The sequence below is a fragment of the Protopterus annectens genome, chromosome 7.part0 (assembly GCF_019279795.1).
Source record: "Protopterus annectens isolate FY-2018-M chromosome 7.part0, PAN1.0, whole genome shotgun sequence".
Classification (NCBI taxonomy): Eukaryota; Metazoa; Chordata; order Ceratodontiformes; family Protopteridae; genus Protopterus; species Protopterus annectens.
The window spans coordinates 1,613,683,089-1,613,709,436 of record NC_056739.1 but is presented as its reverse complement, the minus strand read 5'-3'; the positions used below and the strand labels follow the sequence as shown (position 1 = coordinate 1,613,709,436).

The 26,348-nt window shown below is 39.9% G+C and overlaps 1 protein-coding gene across 1 annotated transcript in view; it reads left to right on the top strand.

The window, feature by feature from the left end:
- Nucleotides 1-26,348, top strand: part of LOC122807146 (guanine nucleotide-binding protein G(i) subunit alpha-2-like) — a 692,973-nt gene that overhangs the window by 456,360 nt on the left and 210,265 nt on the right. The window contains exon 4 of the mRNA XM_044078159.1: nucleotides 14,105-14,258. Within this exon, the coding sequence (XP_043934094.1) occupies nucleotides 14,105-14,258 (154 nt within the window). The remainder of the gene's footprint in view (nucleotides 1-14,104; nucleotides 14,259-26,348) is intronic.

Here is a 26,348-nt window from a genome sequence, read left to right as displayed (position 1 = left end):
GAGCCCTCCAATGGTTTCAATGCTACCTGAATGGTCGACAGCACGCTGTCCTCTGGCAGAACAAACTCTCTAACCTTCTACCCAACACCCTTGGAGTACCACAAGGCTCTATACTAGGGCCCTTGCTGTTTTCCATCTTCATTTACGACCTTTATACTGTCATCCCAGAAGTCAGCTGTATCCAATATGCTGATGAGACTACTCTGATTTGCTCAGCCACATCTCCAGTAGAGTTATGGTCAGCTACCCAGACCACCTTTAATACAATAGAAAACTGTCTTTCTGAACATCGTCTGATCCTAAATCCCCAAAAAACTAAAATGCTGTTATTTTCACCAACACGTAGATCTACTGCTTTCACCTTTAGCATAAAATCAAATGATGGTACAATAATCTCCCCTGACCCATCTACAAAACTATTAGGTGTCATCATAGACAATAATCTAAAATTTGACCTACATGTTAACCAAACTATCAAAACCATCAATAAAAAACTAGGGTCACTTTACTGAATAAAAGCCTTCCTAACTCCTCCAGCTAAAATTGCCATAGCTCGCTCTCACCTTCTTTCAACCCTTCTGTATGCATCCCCTCTACTCTCGAATTTAAACAAGACTGTCCTTAACAAACTCTCAATTTGCTACAACCACATTGCCAGGTTTGCCACTGGGCTGCCTTTTAGGACACATCATTGCATCAATCTAAATCAGCTTGGTTGGCTTGAACTACCCAGCCTAATCCAGTATAACCAACTGATTATGGCCTATAAAATCCTCTATAATCTGGACAATACTCCTGCACTTAAAAATATTATCACCCCCTATAACAATCCTAGACCGCTTCGATCCTCTAACAAACTACTAATTCAGACTAGCAAAATTAATAACACAGCCGGTGATTCTCTCTTTGCAAACTCTAAGTAGATCCTGGAACTCTCTTCCAGCTGATATTACCTTACTTTCCACCTTAGGTCAATTTAAAGCTAGACTCAAACAACATTTGTCACTTAACTGGCTATGTCAATGTATCAAGCCTGGCTAACTCTCTCTAGAATGTGTAAAAACCTGTTAACCAGTTTACTGTGTAATTTAATTTAATCCTGACTTGTGCTCAGGATTAACTGTAACCTGTGGAACTTGTTTAACTTGCTTACTTGTGTAATCTCTGTAAATAGTCTGTCTGTAATATGTAATGCTGGTATTATGTAATGCTGTATCTGCTTACCCTTGGAGCTTTTCTCCCCGGGCCTCCGCTGAAAATGGACATGCATCCAGTCGGACTATCCCGGTCAACAAATGTAAAATAAATAAATAAATAAATCTTGTTTTTTCTCTTTCCTTTGCCTCTGGCTAGTTCATCAAATTTATCTGCACTTGTGTCTGCAGTCCCAACCTTTTCCAACTCTATAACAATTATTTCATCTCCTTCTCCTTCCTTCAGGAAGTCATCTTCTGTTTCTCTCTCCAGCTTTGCTGCACTCTTCCCAATCGAGGGGGTTCCTAGAACTGCAGTGGCAGCCCTCCAGCACCATGCAGCATCTCCAGAGAGTGCATCACTTCCTTTCCTCCAAAGAGTAGGGGAATTTGCCCTGGTCAGTATAGACAAACCCGTTCCTCCCTGAAAAGAGGCTACCAGCCTAGTGGGACTAATGTGGTCAGCAAAGGATAAGTAAGTAAATAAATATCCATGCTTAATGTATTGTTAAAAAGAATAATTGCTCTAGGTTCCTAAGTGCTGATTAACTGGATCTAAAGTCATGGATGCATTCAGTGGTTTTGTAGCAGTACCCCTACAGCAAGCTGTAAATCTCAATAAACAGGTACTTTTCTAGAACTTTGAAAATATTTCACCTTTGTACCCATCAAAAAAAACAAATGTTTAGACTATTCACCAATTTTATTATACTGAAAACTCTACGAAGTATTGGAAAAATGATGAGATGGAGTTGAGTTTTAAGAGGTCTTGACCAGGGTCAGTTAGAAAAGGATTCTTTTGCAGACAGTGAATAAAATCCAGCTGATTAGTGGGAGGAGCTGAGAAAGATCAGTCCTCATTTAACTACAAGTATTTAGTGGCATCTTTATTCAACTCTAGTGCTGTGCGACTTGCTGTTCTCTGTCTGACTTGCTGAATCTCTCTCTACATTTGATTTAGTGGGTTTTGAGTTGCCTGACCCTACTATAAATCTGACTTTTGGACACTTCTCCCAGTCTCATCTCATCAGCTCATTCTACTGAGCACTGAATCAGCCGTGAAGCCCCTTCCTTAATATTTTAAACTTGAATTATCCGTTTCCCACCTTCCCACTTATCAAAAAAGCCCTACACTTTATTAAGCTGCTTTTAGTGTATTTGTGTTTATTCCTACTTTATTTACCTTTTGCTGCAAGTTTTTAAAGTGCTGAGTTGCATTTAATCTGCTGCATTTATTACTACTTGTTAGTAGCCTGATTACATTATAACTGTTAGTCTAAGCCTAAGCCGCCTCTTCCTTCTGATTTAAGCACTTGGGCACCAAACTAGTTATCTTACATTAGGAAGGTTTGTAGTCTACACTCTTGTGGCAGGAGACAATAGCCTACGCCCTACTGAGCTGTGAATTGCTAGTGCAAGTCCTATTGTGCCTTTATTTGATTGGCTAGAGGGTTAGCTTGTTTAAAAGAACCCACTTCTTATCTTTCCTATTTTACTGTTTTCAAATATTCACAAACATTTGTAAAACAGATTTGAATAACCTTGAATCTTGCAGTAAACAAGATAGCCAAATTCTCCACAAACCAGCCTCAAAGATCACATCATTGTATTGCCCTCTGCCACCAGAATTGGTTAGAACTCCCCAACTTACTTGCACTAAATCAACTATTAATTGTCCATACAGTCATGTTAGAATCCTGATAACTGCCCAGGACTATCTGACCTTGTTCAACCCTAAACTAACCTTAAGTCAGCTAATAAATTGTTGCTTAAAGTTATCAAAACTTATAATTCACAAAGAGACTCCTTGTATTGCTGCAAAATTGCTAATTACTGGAATTTTCTTCCTCATATTCTGTGCATCACTAATACTCATAGCTTCAAACAGGCCCTAAAACAATATTTCTCAAACCATTGGATATGTTCACCCCTAGACGAATGTATTTTTTACCCCTTATTACTGACTTTCTGCTCACTCAAATCCTCCTTGGTTATGACACTTCAACCTTTCCTTTGATTCCTCTTTTTCTTTTTGATTTAGTCTTTATATGTATAAATAAACACACACAAATGTAACTGTTCTAAATTTTCTGATGTAACACTGATTGTTTATTAATGCTGATTGTTAATTATGTACCATATGTAACCACTACAACCTTTTGCTGTTTATATGGTTCTCATGCACATTGTTGTATTTAATGTTTAACTGTGTTGCGTCATTGAAAGCTTTCATCCCTGGGTCTCAGATGAAAACAGGCTACTTGCCTAGTCGGACACTACCCGGTAGTCAAATCTAAATAAATAAAATTGTAGTCTCTGTGCCTAAGGTGTTTGACAACATTTGGCGACATGCTACTTGAGAAAAAGAGCTGTTTGGAAAAAGAAGCTACTTGAGAAAAAGAGCTGTGTGGAAAAAGAAGCAACTGATGAAGTACGCAAGTCTAAAGAACAAAATCTAGAGATTTTTGAAAGGTATAAAAAATAGATGGACATGGGAAGAGAGAGGTCTGATATGGTGCAATATTTATGCAAAGGAGAAAGCCAAATTAATCAATAGAAAAAAAGCCCCAAAGTTAAGCGAAGAGAAATACAGGCAAAAGCATTCAGATATAGACAATTTCACAATACAAAAAATAAGATCACAAAGACGAAATGTAGAACAGCAGATTAATAAAGTAGAAGTTCAAAAAAAATAGAAGCTGAAGTTAGGGAATACCTTCGAAGTGAAGGATTTAGTGTAGAAAGTCAACACAGGTTATATCACAGTATGATGGAACGAGTCCCTCCCAGTAAGGAGAAGCAGGCGACATCTAAAGAAGAAATACGGGCATGGGAAAGAGATTTAATATGGTGCAATATTTAGAAGAAACACAAGAGGCAACACCACAGTGAATATTAGAAACTCCACGTAGATTTAATGATTCCAGTATAGCAAAACAGAGCGCTTTCACATTTATAAAAACGTTTCATCAGACTTTCATATACAGACATCCTCCATTCCATTTAAATAGTTACAGAATTTCATTGTCATCCAATCAGTTTAAACAGTTATGACATCACATTAGTTATTAAAAACCTGTCTAATCATAAAAACTATCCATATAATTTATTCACAATTTATGGATAGAACAATGGATCCCCAAATTAAGGAGAAACCAGTGGAACGGGAAACATCTGATCAGTTGTCATATGAAGATACTTTGGAGCCTTCCATAGGAAACTAGTACAAAAGTTCAGTTAAAGTTGCACAGCAAGGGAGGGAACAGGAAACAGTCGCCACTCTGATATAGGACAGTGAGTTCCCATAAGAAAGGACAACAGATGACAGGATGAAACTGAAGACAAGGCACAGGAAGATGATGTGGAACTTTCTGTAGAATGCCTGCAGGAAATGGAGAACAAAAAATGTGCCCTCGGTTTAGAAGAAAATGATCTATGAGAAGAATTGCTTGATTTAATAGAGATGGATATACATGTTAAGATCGATGAAAGAAATAGAATACAGAAAGTCAGTAAAACCCCAAAAGTTAGAAGTTTGATAAAACAAATGAACACAGTAATCAGCTGTTCATAGAGATTTCATGCAGTGTAACAGAAGTAAACAGGATACATTACTGTGCAGCTGAATTAATAGCGGATAGTCTTACCACAAAAACACGTGGTAGTAATGGAAAGTAAGGGAAGAAATCAAATGGCATCGTGGAAGTATCGAATATAGAAAACTAAAGCAATTAACATGAGTGGTGTCACTGTTGGAAGAGTATAGAGGGAATAGATCAACAAAAATAGTCAGAGGGACTTGATAAAAGCAGCGAGCAGGATCAGAACAGATCAGGGTCGATCATGCAGATCACAAATAATAAACTAAAAATATCGGCACAGACAGAAAAACTTAGAAGATATGCAGTTTAATGTAAAGGACAAGTAAAAAAATAAGCAATTTATGACCCAAAAAAGTTTTATAGAGGACTGGGAAACAAGGTAAGAGGAATTTAAACACCATCAAAAAAGAAGAAATAGATATATTTTAGAGAAATATCTATGAAGACCCTGTGGAACATTAAAGGATGCTAAACGGATAGAAGTAAAAGAAAACATTCAAATGTACTGGATATGAAATGGGATGAAGTAATGGCCGTAGTGGTTGAAACAGAAAAGCCCCTAATTGGAAAACCCCAGGCTCAGATGCAGTACCTAACTTCTGGCTAAAAGTGTTAACATCTTTACATAAAGATTTAGCCACGAGTAAGAGCTGCTTATATACTCACTCTGAACAGACAGCAGCCAGTTAACAGGACAAACAATACTCCTTAAGAGCAAATCTGCAAGCTATCCTAAAAACTGTAGACGAACACCCTGCCTTCCAATGACTTATAAACTGTACACTGTACACTGGAATTGATGTTGACAGAGTTTATAGTCTCTTAGAAAAAAAAAACTCAGTCCTGGCAATAGAACAAAAGGGTAACAAAAGAAAGTCATATGGAACAAAGGGTCATTTCCTGTTAAACTCATAATGGAAAACTGTAAAAAGGGGAAGAATCTAAATATGGTATGGGTAGACTACAAAAAAAGGCATTTGACAGTATCCCACATTCATGGATAAGAGTGCTTAAAAATGAATGATAACCCTACAGTGATTGATTACATTACAGTGACTATGAAACAGTGGCAGACCACTTTTCCAGTTAAGCCATGGTAAAGGACAAATTATTCCATGGATAAAAATTCAAATGGGGATATTCCAGGGTGAGACTCTTCACCACTGCTCTTTTGTCTTGTCTTTAACCCATTAAGCTGTCTACTTAACAGATTAAGTCATGGCTACAGACAGTTTGGCTCTCAGAAAACAACTAAATGTAAATATTTATCTTTTTGTAGATTATTTAAAACTGTATAGTGTATCAGATGAGGAACTGAAAGCACAACTGCAAGTGGTCAAAAACTTTTTCAGATGATATAGGAATGTCATTTGGTCTTGATAAATGTGCAAAAGCAGCCTTTAAAGCAGGAAAGCTACAGCACCAAGAAAACAGTTTTGGACAGGAGTGTGATATAAAAAATCTTGAGCAAGAAGGCGTGTATAAATATTTGGGAATTAATGAAAGATCAACAGTAAAACATGAACAAATGTGAATAAAAACTTAGAAATATTTTATAAGACTAAAATTAATACTGAAAACAGCGTTGGCATCTAGGAATATGCTATAAACCAGTGTGCTCTTCCTGTCCTACCTTAGTTTTGGAGTGATTGACTGGCCCTAAAAGGTGTTGGATCAGTTGAACAAGGAAACAAGAAGGATGCTTCATGCTCATCAAATGATTTTAAATATCAGTGTATACCAACATTATATATTCCTTGTTTTGAAAGAGATGTGAGCCTTGTTGAAATTGATAACATGTATAGATCTGCAGTCGTGGGACTGCACACATCTGCTGACCTCACAAGACCCAAATGTAGTGAAAGTTTTGAAACATGAGCAGAATACAACTCTGAGGATTTCCCTAGATAAAAATCAGGCAGCAACAGAATGTGCCAAAAAACAAAAAAGAATATAAGGTGAAGGATCAGATGAGAAGGCAAGAAATGTGAAAAATGCATAAATATAGTTGCAAGTATAGAAACTTTAGGAACAACCTTATGTCAGTCAAGACTGAACATAGGAATGGTTAGAGAGGTGAATTTGAACCAAAACACGAAAGATTAATATTGGTGGCCCAAGATTGTCAACTTACATACACATTGGTTTGCCAAGTCCACTGAATATGTGGGAGAGAGACAAATGCATGTTTTGTAAAACATAATTTGAAACCGTCTTGCATCTTCTTGCTGGTTTTGACATACTAGTGGGAAAAAGGACTGTATACTGAAAGGCATAATAATGTGGCAAGACTGTTGCATTGGGGATTGTGCAAACATATTGAAGTAGCTAAAAAACAGTGGAAACATGAGCCACAAAGCTTAATAGAAAATGAAGCGTTTCACATGGGATCACCCATTACCAACAGCTCAAAAAATAGATGCGCGAAAATCGGATATAGTAGTCCATGAATGGAAGACAAAAGTAGCATTGATCATTGTTTGCTCCACCCAGTGACTACAGCGTCTTAAATACAGAGAGAGACAAGATCATAAAAATATCAGGATGTGCAGGCAGAAATGAGGGCAGTTCCAGTAGTAGTAGTAGTAGGAGCAGCAGGTCTTATAAAAAAGAATGTACAATCGTACTTAGATACGTTACCAATGCATGTAGCAGTATACAAATTGTAGAAGGAATGGCACTTTGAGTGCTGCAAAGAGCACTTCTGGCTAACATCAAAGATTGAAACAATACTAATTTCATGAACTTTAGTCATACTTGGACTTAAGAATGGAGTCCATTCCCATCATGATATCAGAAACCTAAAAGACTGAGAAATTAAAAAAAGAGGTGCACTGATGTCCTAATCCCTTAAGCAGACCAGCACACAGCTACATTTCCTGGTCATCATGATTTTATAGTGAGGCACACTATTGTTCTTCTCACCAGACTGAATAGAGAGTCACAGTTAGCTGCTTTTCCAGGGTTAGGATCCATCAGTTCACAGAGGCAGTTAAGTCACTAAACCACAGATACCGGTATAATCTGTGTGAGTGTTAATGACCTGAGAGACACCACCCTTGACTATATGAAGTGAGACATGATCAAGCTCGCTGATGTGTTTCAGGCAGGTATGTGCCTAGCACTGAGCAGTGTACTACCTTCTCCAAGGATGATGTCACATTACCAACAGAAAATGCTTGATTTTAACAGTGGTCTCAACTTGTGGTGTCAAACCAAGGGGGTACAATATTTGACAACCTGGGAGGACATGATTGACAGACCACACTGCTTTCCAACAGATGGCCTGCACTTATCCCCCCCTGTAAGCTTCCAAATACTGACAAAGACCTTTTCCACCCCCTGATAATACCAAACCGATACAACTCTCAGCGTAACTGAACATATGAAGGATTATCTGAAGGTGGTACTGCTGAATGCTAGAAGTCTTAAACTCCACTCCCTGCAAGCTTTCCTCTCCCTGGAGAGTGTAGACGTCTGTGTAGTAAGGGAGACTGTGTAAAGTCACAGAGCATACCCCGGCAGTGCAAAGTTATAATGCTTTTCACACCTTTAGACCAGCTACGGCACAAGAGAGAACTAAAGGTGGAGGAGTCTCTATTAAAAACAGCTTGACATCAAGATTAGTTAGTGTATGACCCACTTTAACTCATACATGTGCAACTCACCATAAACAGGGTCTTGTACTATATCCTTGCAAACCTGTAGGTCCCCTTCCATGCCCCAGGAAATCATATTACCTATCTCAATGTACTGGAGTCCCTCACTGTTCAGCCCAATATAATGTTTTGGGGGATCTCAACTAACCCTCTTTAGACTGGGAATCTTATACCACTTTTAATGCACAAGCCCAGCGATTCCTAAAGTTTGTTAATACCACCATCCTGGAGCAGTTGGTCCATTCTCCTACCAGTGGAACAAACATCTTTGACCTTGTATTCATGAACATGGGGGAGCAATATTCCTCACCCAGTGTAATGTTCTCTCTCATCAGAGCTGAACATAAGGCAGTATTGCTTGAAGTAAACATTAAATCTGGGAACCCCGCCAACAAAAACATTTGGGAAACTATTCAAAGGCCAACATTTCTCTATTCAATGACACCTTAGCTAAATTCCAAGCTCCCCCAAGCCCATTAAACACCATAGCATATGCTGAGTTACTTACAAAATCCTAATACAACCATATTGATAGTTGTATAGTGCAAGCTGTGCCCACTCATGTTAAGAAAAAGACTAACTCAAAAGACAAACCACCCTGGTGGAATCACAATATCAGCCGGTTATGCAACAAAAGAACAACAATCTTGACCAAATATAGGAGGAACAAAGCCCAGCACACTAAAGGCTCCCTGACCAATCTAAATTGGCAGCTAAAAGGGTTAGTTAATACTTCAAAGGCTAAATTTGAATTAAAAATATCTTCTCAGGCAAGGGACAACCACAAAGCTATGTACAGCTTATGTCCATAACATCAAGGGAAATAAGCAACAATGCACAGAACTTACTGTAAAAGGTATCCCACCCAGAAATGGAGGCCATTGCCAACCTTTTTTCTGACAGGTTTACTTCAGATTTGTCCCCTACTCCCCCGATAGTCCTAAGGAAAGACCACAATCCCCCCAGTCATTACTAGGGAACAGGTCATCAGTGTACTTTCTATGGCCAAAACACTGCATCCTGGAGCACTAGTAACATCCCATGATGCTTACTAAATAGCAGGAAACATGACCTCTGTTATCCACTTGAATCACTTTTCAACTGGAACCCACAGTCAGATTTTGTGCCCAAAGGATGGAAGATGGATACAGTCACTCTCCTGCACAAAGGTCAAACCATTGAAAAGGTTAACTACAAGCCCATAAGTCTGACCAACCTCATATGTGAGGCCAGGAAAGAATCTTCATGGACATGATAAATGAGGAAATGGGTAACCTGTAAACACTGGACCCATCACAGTTCAGCTTTGTTAAAGGAAGGTCATGCGTATTAAATCTGGAGGACTTTAAGAGGATCTGAAAAACAAAGGATGAGGGCAAGACAGGGGGCACACAGCTTATTTCTACATAGTCAAAGCTTTTAATAAAATACCCCTCTCAGGCATTTAGACAAGCTACCTAAATTAGGTATAAAACCCTTTGTCACCCACTGGATAGCCAACTGGCTCACTGATAAGACTCTGGACATCAAACTAATTGAGGTCACCTCTACCAAGAGGCCAGCCACTAGTGGAATTCCCCAGGGCTTGGTACTAGGCCTACTCCTTTTTGACATCTGTTTCTATGAAGTGGAAGCAAATGCTGAAGGTTCATGTCTGACTGTTTGCAGATGATTGAAAGCTGGGGGCTGTCATTGACTCCCTTACAGACATTAGCATTCTTCAAGAATGCCTCTCTCTGACTAACAAATGATGCCAAAGCCATGATCTTCATCTCCATGCTAAAAAATGTGTAACTGCACCCTTTTGGAAGTCCAACATCCCGGCTAATTACCATGTTGATACTACATCGCTAAGAGTCGACCCAGTGGTCTGGGATTTGAGTATGCATGTAGACAATAGCCTTACCTTTGACCAGCACATGGCCACAGTGGTGAAAATATTCCTTTTATGTTGTGCAGCTTAGAAATAATGGCATGCCATCTAGATCCAAAGAAGTCATTATCCCACTGTACTCTGTCTTATCAGACTAATCAGAGTACCTTGCTCCCTTCTGTATGGACCACTAGGGTGACTTCAGAGGTTCCTTGCAAAATGAATGTAAGGCATAACTAATCTGCCTTACAGAGTGCCTTAAAGCTGTTTCCCTACATTCAGTGTGCTACAGATTGTGGAGGGGTGATCTATGCCTGGCTTACAAGGTGTCTGCAAACACCACACTTGCGAATCTATTTAGTCATAAGTCACAGTGCCAAACTCTAGGGTCCTGAATTTTGTCTGTGACTTAAACAGCACGTACTGGGGAGAGAGAGAGAGAGAGAATGCGTCTCAAACTGCCCTTCCCATGGAACAGGCTTCCCATTCATGTGAAGCTGAGTTTGTCTATTACCCAATTTAAGCGCAGCCTAGACCAGTTGATGGGGGAATAGGAAATTGCCCTCAATGTCCTGTTTGGATACAGGATGGCATTGTCCTTTTAGAAAAACTTGGCTAAGCTTGGAAAACTGAACTTTACACCCCCCACACACTTTTGCTTGGATTGTTTTTGACCCAGTATTGGTTGCATACTAGGTTTTCTGAGACTTTGAGGGATACCACAGATTTTTATTTTTGAATAATAAACAGTAATTCAAACAAAAAAGCTGAGAATTCTGAAATTCTCTGAAACTTTTAATACTCCCATTGGGTGGGCTGCAGTCCCTCATCGCTCTACTACATACTTCAAGCTTTATACCTTCTAACATAGCAGATTCTGTAATCTCATCCACACCTTCAGCCTTACCACTGTAGCTGACTGACCACAACAGTAACTTCAGATACAGTGATTGGAGTCTAACTGCTAAAGATTTCTGTGACTACTTCCTAAGAGGAGCAGGTTCATTCGGGTAAGAGGTCCTCAGAATGTTCCCTCGGCTTCCCAATAATCTCTGTAGTAGTGGTCAACACTTCCTTGCTATTGCTTCCATCCATTGTTGTTGAGTTATGTCCAACTTCTGTAGTGACCTTATGAACAACCATTGCCATTCAAAGAGTTTTAGGCAAGTGCAGAGTGGCAGTAGATTGCCAAGCATTTTTCTGTATCTCTGTCGCACACTTATCTCACTGACTCGCTCACAACTATGGAAGTTTAGAATCCGCAGTCCATCAACTGCTTGTCTTTGAGGTGTGAGCGTCAATTGAAATACCTGGAGAAAACCTATGCAAGTGCAAGGAGGAGACTGACTCTGCACAAAAGGAACCTAGCCAAAAACTGAACAGGAGAACAACTTGGTGTTGGTAACAGTGCCACTATTTTACACTACTGTGTCACAGCATAGGGAAACCCAGGTCCTCCCTTACAATACCCAAATTGCCATATGCTTTGACAGAATCTCCAAGATTGCATATAGTGCTTCATTGTGATCTCTCCAGACTCTTGTCATGGCTAAGTAACTGCTGTCCCCATAAACTTGTCCTGAATTTTTGAATGAGGAGACTCGACCTGAAGAGAGAAAGATGTCTTCAGCTTCACAGCTTTCCTCGTCACTCATGTCCATCAGCAAATCCTTGTGGTCACTTGAGTGACAAATGCTACCTACCATCTGGCCATGACTTGCTGCTGTCTCAGTGTTTGAATGTCAGAAGTAAAGAACTATAATGCAGAAACTTTGGTCAGATGATTTAGAGAATTGTTTTGCTCATCTGAGTTTTCCATGTATGTGCAGCTGTGATGAATGACATGGTGGAGTGGGCTATGTGGCCACCTCTCTACTGTGGTATGTCATCTGGATCTATATGTTTTGGTAGGGTCTCTTTTGACCAGGTCTGGGTTGTGAGGGACAGATGGGAAGCAGCTCAGAAAAAAATTAGTGACTATACCCATAGTAAAAATGAGTCAGAAACTCTCCCTGAACCCAGGGCCTAGGTGCGATGTGTGCCTGTTATCTCCAGTAGACTAGCTAACCTAGCTAGGCTCATCTAAAAGTAGCTGTGTTTTTTGGGGGGCTGCAAGGTGAAGGATGATATCGATTACACTGCCAACAGTTATTTGGCAGGTAGAATTAGAACGACTCTGGCAACCTAGAGCCAATAAATACAAATACATAAGAGGACAAAAATTGAAATGGGGAAGTCAGCAAAATTACTAGGCATCACTATCGAGGACAAACTATCCTATGAGCAACATATTCCAAGTACAATAAAAAAAAACGCACTTCAGTTAGTCGAACTCTGTAGGCAGAAGTCATACATGGACAAACCTACAAATAAAGCTGGCAAACACCCTCCTACTTCCATCCCTTCTCTGTACGGTTCCCCCATTTTTACTAATCTACATACATCCCTAAGCAACAAACTACAGTCATGCTACCATAAAATAGCAAAATTTGCCACTGGATTGACATATAAAACTCACCATTGTCTAGCTATCGAGGAATTGCGATGACTTTAATTCCCCCATTTCCTTCATTACACCCAGCTAACGTTAGCTCATAAACTAATATGCAACAAAGATAACTGCCCCTCTCTCCTTTCTATCCTTCACTCTTACACCCCGCAAGAAACCTTTGATCTATTAATAAAAAAACTTCTAAAGGTTTCCAAACTCAATAAAAGGGCTGGACAAAGCCTGTTTTCACACTCTGTAGCTAAGCTATGGGAACACCTTACCTCCCTCCATCACACAATTAGATTATTTAAACAACTTTAAATGCACATTAATACATTATTTTCTTAAGTCAGTTTGCCCCTGCTCACAAAACCACAGACCACCTAAGCTATGTCCATCGCATCAAAATAGTACGTCTCCTATCAATCTCAATAAAATCCTTTTCTGTGAATATGCTCCAAAGTATATATTTTATTCATAATCTCATTATCTAGCCATAAAGGACCACTGTGCTCACATGCAACATAATTTGTGTAAATAAAATATGCTCAACACCAACCCTAAATAACTTATGCAAATCTTTTCACACTATATCATTAATCTGTAGAAAATCCTCCAGGCCACAAAACTGATAAAGAAACTTTATTTCCTGATGTATTTGTATTGAAACTTTTTGTGTTTCGGTATATATAATATTGTCTTGTATACATTTACATGTGTACACTACACACTACATTATTAATGTCTGGAAACTGTTATAGGCCATAAAACTTTATAAAAAATTGTGTAATTGAAACTTTGTATGTAACTGTAATAACTATGTCTTGTATTCTTTGAATATAATTGGAGCTTTTCTCCCCTTGCCTCCACTGAAAATAGGTTCTGGACCCATGGAATTTCCCAGTCAACAAATGTCAATAAATAAACAAATAAATTGTAATTAAATAGGAAAGCACTTTGGAAACATGCAGGTACTTACAGACATGGGTTGATACAGCCCATTTTTGAAAGCATGCAAAGTAAATAACTTAAAAGATCTACTCAAGAAAAAAAATGTGGTGGTAGGTTGTGTTTTTAATTATTTTTCCCCCATTTAGCCATCAGGGCCAAATTGCAGACTTTTAACCACTGGTTCAGTTTTGAAGGATTATGATAGGTGAACTTGCATATGCTTACTGTAGTGTTGTAGTCTAGTGCAGCTGTGGTCAGTATAAACTTTCTCAGAGACTTTAATTTTGGATTATTTTATGTTCAGTGCTGTACAATTCATTTTTTTTCTCTTCCAGAACCGTATGCATGAGAGCATGAAGCTGTTTGATAGCATCTGTAACAACAAATGGTTTGTCGAAACTTCCATCATTCTGTTCCTTAACAAGAAAGATCTGTTTGAAGTGAAAATAACACAAAGCCCACTGAACATCTGCTTCCCTGAATACACAGGTACAGTTTTTCAGATATGTAAATATTCCCTGATTTGCTTGCTTAACATACGTTGTGTCAATCTCTATTGCTCTGATGTTGCTTGTCTCCTTCTTAGTTACCATAGCTGTTTTTTTTCTGCATATGTGAAAAGTGACGGTCCATTTTTTTCTGCTTGTAATCTTGTCCCTCTCTCTTTTTTACAATAAGACCTTCATCTCAATCCCTTTCCTTTCTCCTTTTGCAGCCGTGCTTTTTGGTCCTGCAGTACCCCTTATTTCATACACTGCACACTACTCCTGTTACGGGCTTGCATTTAATTCAGGATTAGTCCTCTGATCTGATTTACTCTTACTGAATACCAGACTAGGCTCCAGTCTGCTGTGGCCACAAATTAGACAAGTGAATGACTGTCCTGTTTCTTTTTACTGGAGACTGGAGGTTGACACCACATAAGCCTTTAATAATGGTGATATTTACACACAGCTTTTTCTTTCTCATTCACTACTATGACATTTATAATTCTTCCATATCTTTGCCAATCAACGCAGTATGCCGTATGCCTCTGTGGATTTGTAAGCTTCCTGGTTAGAGTGACACAGTTGTAGAATTTGAAAGCTTTTTTTTTCTGAGCCAAAGTCTGTACTAGGTAACTATTTTGCCCAAGTGTTTTGAAAAGGTGCTCAAAGAAAAGCATTAGTTGTTGCCCTGTTAGTAGTATTTCTGTTTTATTTTTATTCTTTTGTTTTGTAGGGTGTTGAAGTTGCACTACTTTTACTTGCATATAGAAAAACATTCACTTACCTCAGTGGATTCAGTGGGATTTGCATGTCTTGAACTTTGAGCCTATTACATGCCCACCACCAAGTTAAGGGCCAACATGAGGACTAATGTTTATTTATAGAGATTGTTTACTGCCTTGAAACAGCTCAGCAGGTGACTCAAACACTTGGCAGTAAATAAGGTAGTATATACGGTATTCAAATGTAGGAAATCTTTGGCAGCATTTAAATCACTGTATTTAATCAGGTATATATTGTTTTGGCTAGGCAAATCATAGGATCATAGGAAGTTACTAGGCTATTGGCACTGAGGCCCTTACAAGCCTAGCCAAGAATTTAGCCCATCTTCCAACAAGTCAGTACCCTATACCACTGTCCAGCAGGGACACAGGTGGAATCCTAAGGGTGTTATTTTCTGTTCCCCACCCAGTTATCCAGATTGTGCTTAAAAGGGGTTAATGAGGCACTCTGCTTGATGTGAAGAGGGTGTATATTCCACAAAAGGGGGAGTCTCAGGGACATAAGTCTTTCCCACCAACAAGTCCTATTGATGTCACAGACCAGGTTGAGGTTGCGTGTGTGGGTTACTCAAGTGGAGCTTGACTTGCGGATATGCAGCAGTCCAATCAGGGTGGGATCTGAGATTGCTTTGTTTGTCAGACAGAGGTCACCTCTGAGGAGTCTGTAGGAGAGTGAGTAGAGGGACAGAGCCTTTAGCTTATCTGTGTAGGGTAGGTATTTGATGCCCTGGATTTTCCTGATGAGGAACCTCTGTGGTCTCTCCAGTAGCTGCATGCAAGATACATGCTGAAAGGGGCATTGTACTCAATGGGTCTTATGGGGGAAGAATACAGGGATGTTATGACAACCTTGTCCCTGGATGAGATATCCTTACTAATGAGGGTGGACCGTGTAGAAAGCTTTCCGTACAACGGAGGCAATATGGTGGTCAAAAGTCAGTTTGCTATCAACCTGGCTGCCCAAGTCCCTCATGACTGATTGCATGCCTAGTACCTTACTAATGTGATAATTTGTGGTGATGTCACTCTCCCCAAAGGGGATGATTATGCATTTTTTGACATTTAGTTTGAGACCATGTTTCTGGAACCAGTCATTTGTTTGGGTGAGACCCTCTTGAAAGATGTCCAAATCACTAGGGGGAGTTGATGATGGCACCCAGCTTGCAGTCATCTGCAAACTTGGTCAGCCATACCCCACTGGTTTTGGCCTGCACCTCAGAAAAGTGCATCCCAAACAGCAGTGGCCCGAAGACCAGTCCCTGAGGTACACAGCTTGTTGCAGGTCTACTGTTTGAGGTGGCTTACCCTATTTTGACTAGGTGGGTTCCGTCACTGAGCCAATTTGCTACCCATCTGGTAACATACACATTAATGCCTAGTTGAGAGATTTTATCTATTATACCTGAGTGGGGAATAGTATTGAATGTTTTGACCAGTCAAGGTAGGCGGTGTGCACGGTCTTCCCCTTGTCCATGGCCTTGGTGACTGTCTCAAAGAAGTCGACCAAATTTAACAGTCATGACCTCCCCTTTAACACAACATGGAGACACTGAAATGTCAGCATGAAGCAAAGTATTTGGTGCAGGAGGTATGGTAGGTCCCTCATTCTCACTGTATAAATTAGATTTCCCACAGAGTGGGAATTTAAATTTATGGAGGTTAATCATGTGTTTATTGTAGAGGTGGCTTATTCCATCATATTATCAAGCAGTGAATGCTTATACAACTTCCAAAAGACCCGAATAACTGGTCAAAAAAGTTACTTAAAGCAATATGTATTAAATTTAAAGTAGATTAGTATGATGCCGAAAAGTACAACATAAAACTGCATCACATAGGAGACCAGGAGATTTAAGAGGATAATGAAAAGACTAAACAGAATGGCTGTGTTACACTGCAAGAATGTGGGTTCTTTTTAGAAGTCCCAGCTAACTGAAGTGAGTACCTTGTCAGCCTACCTTGAGTTAGCTTTGATGTAAACTCTTCAGTCAAGCATAATTCCTAGAGAGCACAATATGTTGTTATACTTCTACCATATAGTGTGATGTTTTGGATAGGTGTGGTAAGAAAGTGTATTTTACTCTGCTACATTTCATCAGTTCATAGGTGTGTACTAGGCTAATGGTCCTGGGGCCTTTACAAGCCTAGCCATAGGATTACCCTGGCATAGTGCCACCCGACCTTGGTTCCCAGTGCCTCTGTCGAGTAGAGCCACTGGTGTTATCCCCGGGGTGAATTTTCTGTTTCCTATCCACTCATCAGGATTTCTCTTGAAGGTCAGTAAGGTGCTCTGCTTGACATGTATGGGAAGTCTGTTCCGTAGAATGGGCAGTCTATGGATTATGAACCTGTCCCTCCCAGCATGTTCTGTTAATTGTGGTAATGAGGTTGAGGTCTCTGTAGCATGTGGTGTGGAGGGATTGGGATTTCTTTAGATGTAGCATTTCTAACAGAGCTGGGTCAGACATGGCTTTGTAAGTCAAGCAGAGATCGCCTCTAAGTAGGCGATATGAGACCGAGAATAGTTGGAGTTTTTTTGTCTGTCCATATAGGGTAAGTGTTTAAGGCCTAGGATCGTCTTTATGGGGTACTTTTGCGGCCTCTCCAGTTGTTGCAGCTGTCTAGTGAGGTACATGCCAAATGGGGCATTGTACTTGATGACTGGCCTAATGAGGGAAGCGTAGGAGACAATGACCTCTTTCGTCCTGGATGCAAAACCCTTAGTAATGAGATATGCCACATAAAAGGACTTCCTGACCACAGTAGCAGTGTAGTGATCAAAAGAGAGGTTGCTGTCAACATGTGTTCCCAGATCTCTTATAATGTCTTCTGTGTTCAGTGGACTACCACCAATGTGGTAATTCATGGGAAGTGGGTTTTTCCCATAAGGGATGGCAACAACATTTTTTGGCATCGAGCTTAAGGACATGGTTCTGACACTAGTCATTCATCACAGTGAGGCCTTTCTGTAGGATGTCAACATAACTTGGGAAGTTAATAGCTCCTAACTTGCAATAGTCTGTGAACTTTGTCAGCCAGAGTCCCTTTGTGTTGGCCTGGACTTCAGAGAAGTAGATACCAAACAGGAGAGGACCCAGGACCGAACCTTGTGGGACTCCACTCATGACTAATCAGCAGTCTGACTTGGAGTCAACTACTTTCACACCATGGGTTCTATCTGTGAGCCAGTTTGCAACCCACCTAGTGATATAGGGGTTGATGCCAAGCTTAGTGTGTTTTTCTATGATTCCTGAGTGCCATCAGCTACTCATCTCCTGTCTAGATTCTGTCTTTGTGGATCAGGTGCTAGAAGAATTTGCAGACCTTCCTAAATCTGGACTCAAAAACATCTTCATTTAGACTCTGTTTGCAGCCTCTAATGGTAGGCTTTTCTAGTTGCCCATTGTAATTTGACTGTGTTGATTCTGTGACCAGGGCCATAGGTGCAAGTTATTGTCTGTGTAGGATGGCTTTGCTGAAGTTGTCCTCCCATAAGGGCAGAACTCAATGAGAGCATCACTGATGCTCCATTCAAGCAAATCATTTTCAAGACAGTCCTCTTAAGACATGGCTGATGACCTTTCGAAGAGGAAACCTGCTTTTGCCAGTGTGTAGGTCTTTTGTGATCCTTGTCGGCCTATCTCCTCTTTGTTTTCCAGACTTGGCCAACTTGAAAAGAGGGAGGAGCCTCTCTCCTGCACAAGGAAGGGTGCCCAGTGTCCATGCTTAACCTCTACCAATGCCATATAAGATTCCTAAGTCAACTGCAGTGGCTCAGAAACCCCTGATACTCGTCTGAGGCTGCTTGTTGGTGAGTATGGTTCTCCAAGTTTGCCCTATCCTAGAGAGTCATTGACAAGAAGCACTGAGTTTTAGACTTTGTCATTCTTCTCTTTGTCTTGAAAGTCACACTCCTTTCTCCTTGCTCAGCTCTTGAACAGGCTAAGACTGTGCTGTCACGAGCTGTGCAGTTTGTCATTCATTTGGGAAGAGCCAGGGGATTCTACATCTTTTCTTGAACTACAAGGAAATGGACAGATTTATTTTTTCTAATGTCATAGCTTCAACGACTTCATCAACACATCCAGTTCTGGATGATGCCTCTTCAGGAGTTCATACTTGTGCTGCAACGAGGCACCTGGATGTTGCAGATGCCCTTTGGCACTTTACTGTGTGGTGTCCACACAGGAGGGGCCTTGCTGTGAGTGGCCATGGCTTCCATCGTCAAGTGCTGCAATTTGAGATTTCTTCAGTAGCTGGAGTACTTGGCAGTCTGTTTGCCAAGATAGTTAAAACTTTGCAGAAGAGACAGAGATTGAGAGCGAGGCCTGTTACATGTCTCGGGAGTGACTACAACATGGAAGAAATCCTGAAGCTGTCGGAGATCCTTTCTTGACCATGGAACTGGTCATTCCTACTCTGGGAAGGACCTAGAAAGTCATGGTCTTTGTGCCCCAGGTGAAGACAGCAAACGATCCTGGCTCTGACCATAAATGAGATATGCTGTTAGTGTATCAGTTACTCTACAAAGGGACAGTCCTTAATAGAAATATGGTGAGTGGGGTTTCCACGCCATCAATCGCAATGTGGCACTTTCTTGTAGGATCCTGTATTCGGAGGGGGGGGGAGGGGAGGGGCAGCATTTATTCAGTGCCAAAACATACCTTATGTCAGATACTGAACACAGACGCCCCAGCCCACAAGCATTCCCGTTTACTAAAAACATCAGCAATCAGATCACTTTTTAATAAAAAAACTGCAGTGAAAATCTGACACCTGTACTGCTAACAATATGTAAATGTATACATGCTGAGGAACTGCAACAGATGAAGTTGGGTACTGAGGCCACTCGTGCAACAGAGAAAACTGAGAGGGTATCAGTGATGTATCAAAGAGGGTCTTTTCACGGGTGAATTGATGCTGAGCATGTCTTATGACTAACATTAGGGAACCCTAATTGACAGGTGACGGGATCTTTGATTGCCTAGAATCACAAACAGTAAATAAACCACCAGGGTGAAAGGGCATTGAGAACACCCCTCAAGGACTAAGGTTCAGAAGTCTGAGTTCTAAAGTGCAATCATTGTGAATGAAGTCTCTAAAGCAACTGTGGTCAATGTAGGGTTGATCACAGATGTCTGCAGTGGAGAGATTCTTAAAGCAAGCTCTGGAAACAGCCAGTTGAGCTGCCTTTGTGATAGTATTTTCCAGCTGGCAGATGTCTGATTGTATTGCAGCTGATATCCAGCTTGGAAAGGGGTTGTTCAGCAACTGTGGGCCTATCCCTCTGGTAGAACAAAAGTAGAAAAACAGAGCTGTTCTGTCTTCCTGGGCTTGTGCATTTACATTAGCTAATGCCTGAATTATGGTGGAAGTTGAGAACATGAATGCACTTTCTCTCCTGGTCTGTGCCCTAGCAAAGAAAACAGAGATGTGAATAAACTGGTTCAAAAACTATTCAGAAATTACTGCTTTGAAAGAAGTATAGGTTAACCTTCATCTTCAACAACATGCAATTCTTATGAAAGAACATATAAAACACTTTACCCCTGTGGGTCTGAAACTCTACAGTAGAAGTGATGGCCTCCAGGAAAAGTACTTTCAAAGACTGAAAACTTCAGTTTGACGAGACAGTGGTTTCAAACAGGCAAATCTACGGATTATAAAGTTCAAAATCCATGGACAGAAAAAGCTCTATGAAGGATGACAGATGCAGCACTCATTTAAGGAGCTGCTGCATCAGCCAGTGCTGGGTCAGCCCCTTCACAAGGTCACAGTAGTCACCAACATACATGCACCTTGACCATGGAGTTACTGAGGTTCAGATCATGCAGATATTTGAGGTAGGTCAGCTGCAACTGGAGTGGTATGGGGTATTACACCGTCTAGCTGGGGAACTTTTTATGCTTGGTGGCATAAACCTGCTAAGTGGACGGCTACCTAGAAGATAATCACCTCTGAAACTCCTGCTAGAATATTGGGCAGGATTAAGTGATACACATCAGAAGTCATGACCTGATGCAAAGTCGTCTAGTGTAGGGGACATCCGTGACAAGGACTGGTAGTATTCTGTGTAACACTGAAAATTGAATCCAAATGCCTGAAACCGTGGTCTCCCTCAGTCACTGTGCATGAAGAGAATGAACTAGGATCGATTTTCTTGAATTTTGATATGAGGCCTGGAATCATGGTAGGAACACATACAGGATTCTCCCATGCCAACAATAAAGCAATAAATCACTGTACCAAACAGAGCAATTCTTAAGTGGCAAATAGGTCAGTTTCTGTACTGCCTCACATTTGGAAGACCTGGACCAACTGTATCATCTGAATCCACAGCTCTAGGAGAGAAATGGAGAATTGGCTCAGAAAGCCTGCTATCTTGTTTATTTCTCTGGAAATGTGAGATGCTGAGAAAGCAACATCCTTATCTGTACCTGACTGCAGATGTGGTCTGCTTGTCTGCACAGGTGGTACAAACATATATTCTCCTAGATGGGTAACATACAGCATAATGAAATTATTACTTGGCTGAATGAGGAAGGGCTCCAGAAGTAACTTTGTCTCCACAGCCTTTAGGGTTGGGCACAGCTCTCGCTGCCAAATGGATAATGCACATTTTTTTTTATTTTATTTTATTTTTTTATTTTAATTTATTAACTGGGTAGATATGCTGGTCCTGGAACCCTTTTCAGACATTATCCAGGTCTTGGGAAAAGACCATGCACAGGGCAGAAGTTAGACATTATGAGGTGCAAGTTCTAGATTGCAAATGACAGCAAATGCAAATTACAAGCATCAAAAGCTGTTCAAACAACAATAAATATACACTTTTAATGATTTTCTACATCATAAATGGTAGCATAGAAATATTGCTGAAGCAAGGCAAAGCCAAGGTTACAAAACAGTAATGTAGCAGAATTCCACATAGTTCAGCAGGCATAAAGATACAGTAAGAAATTACTACAAATTCCTTTCCCCAGTGTAGGCTGACCTTTGAGCCATGTGGAATGCAGTTAGCTTCTCACCCCACCAGCAAGAGTATTGTTGGTACTTCCTGTAGTGGGTTCAGCTGCAGGAGCAAGTGATCTGGTAAGAGGGACACAAATGCTGATCAAACTTTGACCAGTATAGCAACCTGGGCAATGGGGTATTTACCTTCATTTCATAATACAGCCAAGAGCTAGAGAGAGTTGGATGCATTCTGAGGTCATTGTGTGAAATACAGGCCAAACTATTACTAGTGAGAATAAGATCTGATTACATGCCTACTATGTATATGTTAATCTGGCTGTAGTTTAACAGTAGTGCCTACATACCTTGCTTAGCTTTCATTATCTTTCAATAGGACCCGTGCATCAGTATTCATCATAAAACTGCTTTGGTTTTGTTCTGTAAATGTCTACTGGCATCTTCTGCCACTCTGTTTTTAGACTGTGGTCAGAGAGGTTGCGTCTGTCTTAATCCAGTTTGCTTGTCTTATCTTATGTTGCTTATTTTGCAGTCTGAAGTATTCCAAGAAGTGCTTGGATGGTAGTTCATGTTCATAAAATAATGTGTGAAGTAGCCTTCTTTCTACCCTTTGATGCAAGATGCTGTTTGACTTTGATCCCTGCCTTAACTTAGTCACCCTCTATTCCTTCTTATTTTTACTCCTTTATGCCTGCCTTTGAAAGTAGTCTGTCCATCTGGTTTACTTTGTCTTACTACAGTTATACTAATAAGCTTCCTAGTGAAAATGTTAATGTTGTGAGCAACCATCTCAAGTATGATCACAAAACTGTCAACACTTAGCCATGCAGAAAAGTTGCAGTTACAGAAACACCATTGAAAGTGTTTTTATAACTGTTCCCCTGTACACCCATGCTTATTATGTGTACCACCTTCAAGATTACTGCATCTTAGGGAAAGAGAGAAATTTCCAGGATTTTGCAGTTTTGCTTTTTCAAAAGCAAATCCAAATATTTGCAAATTAGTGACTGTGTGCATAAGATTGTCCTTCACTAGTGTGGTGAATACAAACCTAGCCACCGCTAATTGTTCCAGATGTAGTAGTCTTTAGTCCATCATTTGCATCCACATACAGTTGTATTTGTTAATTAAGTTGTATAGTTAGTTCTGCATTTCTTGACCAACCTCCCTCACTACACATCTGAGTGTTATTTTTATAGAGAGCCTGTACCAGAGCTGTTCCTAAAGTATCTTTTATAGTGCCTTTTTTGAAGCAGATTTTGATCTCTGCATGGTGGGAGGTGATTTTAATATGCATTTTATTTTTGTCTAAATGCTAACGTAGTGTGTGGATGATGGTCATTTGCATGGGTACATACTAGAGAGACTGACTACATTAGATGTTTGGGGGACTATGCATTTTTAAATTCAGAACTAGAATCTGTAGGCTGGATTACATGGCCTTAAACTGAAAGGAAGCAAGTTAAAAGTAGTAGATATGCTAACACTGCTGCTAAACTACTTATTTCCAAGTGCAGAACATGGGGTGTGAATTTTGTATGGGAGGTGTTATGCTGCTTTTTTAGGCTTATTCAGTTTTTCTGGCAGTACGCTTTATCCAAAGTTGGGGAAAACGAGAAGCAAAGTGATCTTGATAAATTGACTAGCATGAAATCACCCATGAACATTTCACTCTTGGATGACTGGCAGTGACCCGTAGAAGTGCCATTCTGGAAGCTGGGCACTATTCCTACATCCTGGTTGTTGTTTCTTTGTGTGTTTGTTTTGTCCCTTTGTAGCATAGATTTTGTGGTAGTCATTTGACATATTCATACTTGCAGTACAGGAAATGAAACCTGTTCTGTTTCTGTTGAGAATTTCTGAACATGTATTGATGAAGATGATTTTTCATGTTCATTTTTGTCTTTAATAGAAATACAGGAAGGCACCTGCTAAATGAATAAGGATTGTGCTATCACTCAAGTTTTTGCCCAATTAATAAAATAGGGTTTCTTGCAGGTAAATTTGTGAAGCATCATGTCTCCGGGCTGTGCTACTAGTAAAGCATCATGTTTTCCTGTAGTTTTAATGTACGTTGAGTGCCACTGTAAGTTCCATCCTGTCATTTCTGCAAGAATAAGTCCACTTTCTTGCAGTCACATGGAAGGACTTGCCTGTTTCTAATTTGTTGAAAAAGTCTTTTTGACATTCCAAGAGAAAGTGGTGCCAGTTATTTTTTTTTAGCATGAAAGTACTTCTTGATCATTGCAGCACTTTGGGAGGCTAATAGTTTGGCTGTCTTGTTAAGGACAGTACACTTTCTTGGCTTTCCAACACTGACTGTGCTGCTTGAAGTATGCACTTCTAATAGTAGTGTGCCAGAAGTCATGACTTGTACTATTGCAAGATGTTCAAATGCCAGGCTTGACAGATTGCTGTGGTGGTGGTGGAATGATTAGTTGAGTATGCACATGTATTTTAGTTCCATTAGCTATATGTCTGCTTAAATTATCAAGAATTACAGGAAACTTCTTGCAAAAGTAAAAACTAAGACTACGATCACTAATCAAAGCACTGCACTGTGTTGGTACCCCATTTATTTTCAGCAAAAATGTGCTTGAGTACCTTTTTCAGCACTGGTGAGAGGTGGCTGCCTTTTATTGGTGTAGTGCTTAGACGACTACTCAGGAAGGATCATCTAGAACTCTTCATCACCATATCAGACGAAGAGCTAATTGGCTCACTAATCTCTAAATTCTTGAATTACCATCCTAGCTTCTTCCAGTATCCTCTTGAATTTTATTTATTCTATTTTTTTTTTATTATTTGTTTAACTGCATTTCTGTTTGTTAACCAGTGTAGAGCACTGCTCTCCAGAGACCTTTTTCTGACTTAGTCTGGGATTACTTCCTGGTTACTTGACTTCCTCAGAGTCACATAGGCAGAGGTTGAAGGAATCAAAACTTGGACCACTGAACCAAATAATACTGCATGATAACAGCTCATTAATCTTTGGTGTCCGCTGCCAGAGAGATCATTGTATTTTTTTGCTTTAATAGTCAAGGAGTCTGAAATATTTGCTACCTTAGCACTAAACTAGTGGTTGATTTTTGATTTATAGGTTGGACTGGGATTCCCATGCATTATTTTAAACAAAGTGTTGCATGCGCAGCAGTCCAGATTCCTTAAAGGTTTTATTCTTTAATGGCCATAAATAGAACAATGCCACTTTATTATTTTTATTATTTCTTAAAAAAACACTAATATAGTACTTTCAACCAGTCCTTTTAATCTAGAATGGAAAAGGAAGGTTTGAGCTTGAATTGTCTGTGAGCATATCCAACTTTAATGTAATTCTTTTGTGACCAATACAAAACATAACATGTGCATATTCTGTTGTATTCTATTGTTGTTAAACAAGTCTATTTAATACATTTTTGATTCACAGAAAAACTCTCGAGGCAACACCAGTGCAGAAGAACACTTGGAAAAATAAAAAATGCAACTCTCTAGCAGCTGTATACCTTATGTAAGCGCTTTCACGTTTCACAATGAACGCTTCATCAGACATATTAAGAGGTACTTTAGTTCTCATTTAAATACATAAATGCATTAAGACTGTTCAATCCTATTGGTCTTACAATAATATGTAGCCAATAAAAATCCATTACTAATTTACCTTCAGTCACGAATTGGTTCTTAGTTACTAGTCAAGCTAAATTCTGTTATTTAGAAGTCACTAGAAAATGCATACCAAAAGTTCAGTCTTAAAAAGCAAAACTTTAAGGCTTAAAAAAACAAACAAATGCATTTTTATCAAACACCTACTATAAATATTTTATAAAAACACTATACATTAATGAATAACTTTATGAACAATCCAGATCCAAGGATGTCATTGTACCCTTATATTCCTCCCTCATCAGACCCATGATCGAGTGCAATGCCCCATTTGGTATGTACCTCACCCAGCACTTGCAACAGCTGGAGAGACCACAGAAGTACCTCACCAAAAGGATCAAGGGTCTCCAACATATGTCTTATTCCACCAGACTAAAGAAACTTCAGCTCTATTCAGTGGCATACCGCCTGCTCAGGGGTGATCTCTGCCTGACGTACAAGGCCATGTCCAATCAGGATTTGATGGACATGCTCCACCTCAAAAAATCCAAATCCATCAGGACCATGAGAGCTAAAGACTTAAACCTTGGCACAAGTATGAATAGGACATGCTGGAAGGATAGATTCATAACCCAAAGGCTTCCCATGCTTTGGAACAGAATCCCAGTTCGTATTAGGCAGAGCACCTCACTAACTCTCTTCAAGAGAAATCTTGATGAGTTGATGGGAGATCGAAA